Source organism: Sphaeramia orbicularis, chromosome 5 (assembly GCF_902148855.1).
Source record: "Sphaeramia orbicularis chromosome 5, fSphaOr1.1, whole genome shotgun sequence".
Lineage (NCBI taxonomy): Eukaryota > Metazoa > Chordata > Actinopteri > Kurtiformes > Apogonidae > Sphaeramia > Sphaeramia orbicularis.
Window position 1 is genome coordinate 28,048,031 of NC_043961.1, and position 7,789 is coordinate 28,055,819.

Below are 7,789 nucleotides of genomic sequence, written 5' to 3' on the forward strand. Positions count from 1 at the left end.
AACGCTGCTCACATTTTTAGCTGCAGCTTTAATTTCACTTTTTGTGCAGAGCGGTGTTTCCACCTGGAATGACATGGGCTACTGTGTGTAAGTTAAGTTTCTCCTGCTTGTTATAAGACAGATGCCTACTGTATGTACTCAGTGTTAGATTATGCTCATATCTGTGCCTATTCTGTAAAATGGGGCAAAACATTATGCAATGCATATGTAATTCAAATACATAAGTCCTTTCAATCTTTCTGATGAGGGTTAGGAAGATTAACTCTTCTGGGACAATGTTGACAAATTTAGTGCCAGCTAAGGGAGTCAGAAGTCACACCCCTGTTGAGTTTCGGCAGTGGTACAGTCGGTCTTCATCTCAGTGATTTGGGACTACCTGGACATTGCTAGAACGGCCTCATTATACAGAGGATAAGGGTGATGTGGGATCAGGGTTAGCGAGAGATTAACCACATGGACATCTATAAAGCTCCAGTGTAATCCGCACAGTGAAGAGACAGATTCAGAGCAGCACAACTACTCTATACGCTGCTTTTTGTTCATAATTTGCTGTGATTTGGGCCTCACATGAGGCAGAAGAGGAGCTGAGAATTTTGGAGTTTGGGATTTTAAAGAAGCTACCAACTGGAAAACTTCATAGCTGTAATTTTGGAAGAGTCTAAACTTTCAAATTATCAGCAAAACAAGGGACCAAAAAGGATAAAATCATGAAAAAGGAAAAGGTATCTGTTAAATTGTCCTTGTCATTATACCATATCTACATATTACATTCTGCAGAGACTCTCAGTTCACTTAGTCGTTTTGTTGTTGTTTTTTTGTCTTTTGAATTGTAACAGACCGTTTTTCTTTGAATGTACTAAAATAACCACATATTTGAGTTTCAAACGTTACTATAACATGAGGAGATTTCACCCTGTTTCCTACCATGTCCTGCTCTTTAATGACAATATCATATCCAGGCTTATAGTTAAACATAATCAACCAAGTACTGTTATCTGTTTTAATAGTTTTCATATAAAATTAGAGTTTGATGTTAGCTGATCTGTGTGAGGGAACTTATTGCCTACATGTTGCTGTTTCTGTAATATTGTTATTCTGTGCTGTCTGCCGAAACATGGAGGCCCGTCCATGTCCATCCTAATCCTCTGAAACAATCAAAGATGGAGGCTATAGACAAATCTGTTACAGGAAAAGATCTGCAGACGGCTTTAACAGGACATTTGGATTCACAGAGACACACAAACTCTGCAAAATCTAAATAAAAGTGGAAGAAAATATAATAACCTGTTTGTGTGAATGAGAACAAGGTGTTTACACAGGCGAGGAAAACTGTTCTGACCCTGTTAAATCTGGTTCTACCTCAGCAGGGCAACAACGACAATGAACCCCCCACTTACCAAGAGGCCACAGCAGGTAACTAAAGCAAAAACCTGAATGATATGGATAATAATACCAGGTGCAAAACACACAACCAATTATAAAGCATGAACAGTAGATAAATGGACTTATGATCACATTTATGTCATGATTATATGTGATGTTATATGTATACACTGCAAAAATCTAAATCTTACCAAGTGTATTTTTCTCATTTCTTGTCAAAATATCTCATCACATTTAAAACAAGACTTAATCACCTAAAGAGTAACTTTTCAGTGAGATATAAGAACTTATGTTTAGACAATAGATCTTGAAAATCTTATTTCAAGAAATCTTACCAAGATAATTTTCACTTCTTCTGTTGGCAGATTTTTTTTTTTGCTAAAAATCAAGCCAAAAAAATCTTGAATTAAGCTAAAAAGAAATCTGCCTATGGAACAAGTGAAAATTATCTTGGTAAGATTTCTTGAAATAAGATTTTCAAGATCTATTGTCTAAAAATAAGTTCTTCTATCACACTTACAAATTACTCTTTCGGTGATTGTGTCTTATTTTATGTGTGATGAGATATTTTGACTAGAAATGAGAAAAACACACTTGGTAAGATTTAGATTTTTACAGTGTATTTTAAATAATTTTATAACTCACATCAAAAATCATGTCAAGTCTGAGCTGCCCATTCTGGCTCTTGTTTTTTATGATGCGTCAGAATCTCAGTGTAACTTCTGTTTAGACTACACTGATATATTCATCTCCTGTCTTTTTCCTCAGGCTATGAGGACATGGAGGCCCAGTTCGCCTGGGACGACAAGGTCATCAGGCAGACTTTCATCAGGAAGGTATTGACATCACACATAGGCAAAGAAAGTACATCCGAGTAGTAAATAAGTGAATAGTCACACATTTTAATAACATAATCTGTCATATTTCAGGTCTACGCCATTCTCATGGTTCAGCTCTTGGTGACTGTAGGAATTATATCCCTTTTTACATTTTGGTAACTACTATTTATCTTAGTAAAGATTTATTTTTTGTCTCCTTAATGACAAAATGTATTACTAACAGAAACATTTACTCATTGTCTTTCCAGTGCACCTGTCAGGTATTATATTCAGACTCACCCTGGATTGTACATGGCATCTTAGTAAGTGAAATCACATTATAACTCACATTATGATCCTCTTAGAATTCATTTTTAAGCCATTCATTAATTGTTTTGTAAATCTTTTCTCTATTTTTTGACAGTCTCATGTTCTTTGCCACCTACATTGCACTTTCCTGCTGTGGAGACCTGAGGTAATTAGTGCATTACCTGATATTAAATAAACAAAAACAACTGGAATATTTATAAAATCACCTACATGACGCTGCTGGGACATACCGTATGCATTCTTGACATTAACGATCTTTTTTTGCCTCAACAGGAGGCAGTTTCCCTGGAACATAATTCTGTTAGTTCTCTTTGTGAGTATCTATCTTTACACTAAACATATCACTCTAAACCCATAAAGACCCAAATCGCAACTGTGGACCAAGATCATCTACTGATCTAAACTGTTTAACACCTGTTGATCCACTAATCCTATCAATACATGTAAATAATTAGTGTAAAATACAGTTTGTCATCTTTCATGGTCATCAGATATGACCCATTTGGACATTCAGAGGCTCTGTAGTGAACATGAAGACATTTTATTTTATAATAACCTTTATTTAGCCAGGAAAAAAGCTTATTGAGATTAAAAACCTCTTTTTTAAGAGTGTCCTGGCCAAGACAGCAGCAGCAGAAGTTACACAAAATAGAAATCACAGCCATACATCCACACTAAAAATGTTTATAAGACACAATAAAAATCAATTCTAAACCCATACATAAAACACTAAACTCATAACAAACATAAAAAAACACATTGATTCTTTAGTAAAAACCCATGGAGTTTGATAAATGACGAGATGGAGATGCTTGTTTTTATGTTCAGTTAATGATGTATTTTACGGAAAAAGACACTTTTTTCTTCAGTTTTTTCTATTTCTGGTATTAAAAAAAAAAAAAAAAAAAAAAAACCCTTCAAGTTAATCTGAGCTTTTATGAACATCTACATGACCAGTGAATTAAACACAGGAAAATACCTGAAATAAAGTAGATAATATCGTAATTAATGGTGATAAATCACTTAAGAAAGGTTAAATAGAGAGAGAAATTCCTTTGGGAACTGCCACAAAAGCAGCACTGGGTCTTAATGGGTCAAATATGTTGTATATATGTACAATCATGTAATTTCCTCTGCTGACATCTGCTATCTTTGGTAACAATATTTGCTTTGTTTCTTCATTTCTGGCAGACTTTGAGCATGGCCTTCATGATGGGATTTGTATCAAGGTAAATAAATATTGAATTTTGTCCAGGTGTGTGTCTGTATGAAACATTCATTTCTACAGACAGAGAGAGAGAAACCATCTGTGTATGTTGATGTATGTTATGTATATCAATATATGTATATGCTCTGCTTCCTCCGCAGCTTTTACAACACTAAGTCTGTGGTTCTCTGTGTGGGAATCACAGCTCTGGTGTGTCTTTCTGTCACCATCTTCAGCTTCCAGACTAAGGTGAGAGGAATGACTCCAGACTTCAGATTCAAGCTTCAGACTTTGTTCTGATCACTTATTCTGAATTCTTTCTCATCCACTGCAGATTGATGTTACGTCCTGTCAGGGTGTGCTGTTCTCTTTGTGTATAGTCATGCTTCTTTGTGCCATCACCATCTCCATTGTCGTCCCTTTCGGATATGTAAGTTCTGCACCTTCAGCCTCTCTACCTTGAATAAAGACGAGTCTAACCACAGTCGCACATTAATTGACTCAGTTGCTCCTGACTGTATTTGGGTGTTTGTCAACGAGGGGGGATTAACCTCTCAGATAATCTGCACTGTGCTGACTTTCTTAAATTAGCATCTTGCCATCCTTCTTAGCAGCGTTTTGTAATGTTGTTATGTTATCACAGGTCCCATGGTTACATGCCACTTACGCTGTAGGAGGAGCCATTCTCTTCACTCTGGTAAGAATCACTTGATCATAAAATCATACATCTTCCAGTGGTCCTCTTGTTTTTTTGTTTTTTTTAACTCATCCTTTGTGTCTCTCTCTTTGTCACAGTTCTTGGCGTTCGACACTCAAATGCTGTTAGGAAATAAGCGCTACACTATAAGTCCAGAGGAATATATTTTCGCCACACTTGCCATCTACCTGGACATCATCTACCTGTTCAGCTTCCTGCTACAAATAACAGGAGGCGGCCGAGACTGAAATCATTCATCTAAACTATTTATAAGCTATATACAGTATATGTGTCTCAAAACTGGACTATTCCAAAGCTTTAACTCAATCATCTGGTTGGATTTATTAAAGAACTACATGAGGATTATACATTTTTGATGGATCACCTTGTTATTTGCTTGGTATTTTCTCTTATGCAGTCTTATGCTGGTTTTGTCACGACACTCCTGTAATGCACTGACCCATTACCTCACCATTATTGTTTACTGTACTCCGGCCATTCCTCTTTATCTGATTTGTATTGCTCCAGTTGGCTGCTGTGAACTCATCATATTACAGTGCGTCATTAGTTGTACACTCATTACACCCATAAGTAGATAAAATCACCCACAGACAGAGTTGAGCATCAGATATTTTCTTGTTTTTCTACTTATCCATCAGTGATTCTAAAATCTGCACTTTTAAGCTTTAGACTCTTATAAAAACTCACTGCCTCACAAGTGGTGTAGACGCAGGTTTTGTATTTATTTATTTTTTTTGTATGATGATGTGATGTAGCTGAAAAGATTAATCTTTTACTATATGTGTGTAAGATATTTTCATACGAATGTCTCTTTTAGAGCATGGATGTTTTGTCTGTTTGTGTATACCCTGAACTAATGTATTTCAAGTCGCTTCAAGACATCTGAGGCTGACATACAACACTGATTGTATGTGTAACGTGTACAGTACATTTAGCTGTTAGAAATCAGTTGCAATTTGCATTGTAACTTTAATGTGGCCTTTGGGATGTAAAAAAAAAAAAAAAAATGAAGAAGAAAATCAATACCAGGTTTGTGTATAAAGCTCTGAACATGTCTGGCAAGTTAATATTTTTGTAAAGACAATGAGCAGTGTACATCTGATGCTGTCGTTACTAAAATAAAGGAGATCGTAATCAATACCCATGGATGAAAGTTCTTCAGACTTTATTGTCTTATTAAATATATTATTTATTTTGGAGAGAAGTAGAATGTGCACACACAAATCCTTCATAGACTTATTTTTATACCTTCTGTTGCAATGGTCAGAAAGTGCCATTGTGCCTTTAACCCTCTCATGCATAGTGGTCACTACAGTGGACAGTTATTCAAAACTCTTGTATATTTATGGGTTTTGTTGTTTTAGTTCCATATCAGCCAACACAGCTGACACTTACGCATCATCTCATACACTGCAATTCATACCATTACTGTAACTTTACTGTTTTTTGATAAACCTGATCTACACTAACATGTTTAAGTGCAAATCAATAGTTAATTGTTAGACTTTTTTTTTTTGCAAGTTATCTCCAGGAAGTGAGTAATAACTAGCATTAGAATACGTTAAAATGTGAGAAAACATCAGATTAGCAGCATTAAAAATGCTTTTATTTCATTGTTTTTATATCACTTTCTGATATTGGGATTTAAATACTTTTCTTTACTTCAAAAATTAAATGCAACTCCATGAAAAAAAAAGCTTGATCGCATTGTTTTTCTCACACTTAAGGAGGAAAACACTCAAGAAAAAAATCTTGACTAAGGTTCTCATAATTCATGCATGAAAGGGTTAATATATCAATAGTTTTATAAGTGTCTTGTAAGTCATCGACATATTGAAGCAATGTAACAGCACCATGAAGCATTACGTCATATAGGTTCAATTATTTACTAATTTACTGGTCAGACTTCACATTCTAAACCTTACATTTACTTAACTTTTCATCTAAGTGTTACCAGTATGCACTGTGCACTAAAATGGAAGTCATTAGTGTTTTACTATATATTTACTATGTTGGATTAATTTTGCTGCTGTATTCATATATATATGTAGCATTTGAAGCATTGTACAGCTTGTAAATGACTCGCTCCAGTGCAGAGTTTGATAAATCTCTATTTAAAGTGATGTTAAAGTCACCAAAATTCTGAATGTTCAGACTGAGGTCACATAAAAAAAAAAAAAAAAAAAAAGAAGTGGTGCCAGTTACAACAAACCCTGCCCCTTGCACATATTTTGCCCATTATAAGAGTATAAGATTTTAAAAATTCAAAAAAAATGTGAACTTTGACCTACTGTTCCCAAAATGTAATAAGATCCATTCTGGGTTGCTGGCAATCTATAAATCAAATCTGGTATGAGTTCAATCAATAGTTTTGCTGCTACAAATATTTTAAATTTCGCCCTTTATAAGAAAATGGAGGAAAAAAAAGATTTAAAAAATTCATAACAAATCTTAACTTTAACCTACTTTTCCCAAAATATAATGAGATCCATTCTGGGTCACTGACAATCTATAAATCAAATCTGGTATGAATTCAATCAAAAGTTTTGCTGCTACAAACATCTGAAATTTCGCCCATTATAAGAAAATGGAGGAAAAAAAGGATTTTAAAAATTCATAACAAATCTTCACTTTAACCTACTTTTCCCAAAATGTAATGAGATCTATTCTGGGTCATTGGCAATCTATAAACCAAATTTGGTATGAATTCAACAAATAGTTTAATAGTTAACAAACAAACAAAGAAACAAACCGAACCAAAAACAACACCCCTTGCCTGCCCTTTGGGGGGCGGGGTGAAGATCAGATCTGTGTCTGTTTCAGGACATCATATGGAAGAAGGCCAGATGGAAATTGAAAAGATAACATTCCATGTGATTCGTGCTTATCGCACTGTCATAAAAAAACAAATATGAGTTGCATATGAATAGATCAGATTTGGAACGTAGCCCTGGTTTCTGCAGTGGCACAGACAATGGCAGTGTGATTAAAACTTGGACTGTATGAACTTAAGAGATGTTTACTGGTTGACCCTGAAAGTTGAATGAAAAAAAACTGGATTTGTTCTGTGTAAAACTTTGGAGGCAGTGAGGTAGAGTTGATATCAGGTAAAAGAGATGTCAGCTTGTGAACATAAAGCTCAGATGTTACTGTAATAATAATAAGAACAATGGTATTTAGTTTCCCCAGGAGGCCATTCCAGTGACGCAGAATAAACCATAAACTTTTGGACCTAAATGGAATGCAGCTATTTTTATTTATACCTAGTACACTTGTGTGTTTTCGACCATCTGCTATAAAAACTGTTAGTTGGAACCACAAGGATACAATGAT

At 35.0% G+C, this 7,789-nt stretch overlaps 1 protein-coding gene across 1 annotated transcript; it reads left to right on the plus strand.

Annotated features, from left to right (window-relative positions):
• The first annotated feature begins 405 nt into the window (after nt 1-405).
• On the plus strand, nt 406-5,594 carry faim2b (Fas apoptotic inhibitory molecule 2b). The gene is made up of 12 exons (XM_030134360.1): nt 406-722; nt 1,365-1,413; nt 2,152-2,219; nt 2,313-2,377; nt 2,471-2,524; nt 2,626-2,676; nt 2,805-2,844; nt 3,723-3,760; nt 3,900-3,987; nt 4,073-4,168; nt 4,382-4,435; nt 4,534-5,594. Exons 1-12 carry the CDS (start codon nt 708-710, stop codon nt 4,681-4,683), a joined length of 768 nt encoding a protein of 255 aa, XP_029990220.1. The 5' UTR covers nt 406-707; the 3' UTR covers nt 4,684-5,594.
• Nucleotides 5,595-7,789: the final 2,195 nt, after the last annotated feature.

Excerpts from the sequence above, each read along its gene's own strand:
- faim2b (XM_030134360.1), top strand. Across the intron at positions 2,378-2,470 it reads ATATCCCTTTTTACATTTTG|TGCACCTGTCAGGTATTATA; the intron begins GTAACTACTATT and ends TTGTCTTTCCAG. Across the intron at positions 2,677-2,804 it reads TCCTGCTGTGGAGACCTGAG|GAGGCAGTTTCCCTGGAACA; the intron begins GTAATTAGTGCA and ends TTGCCTCAACAG.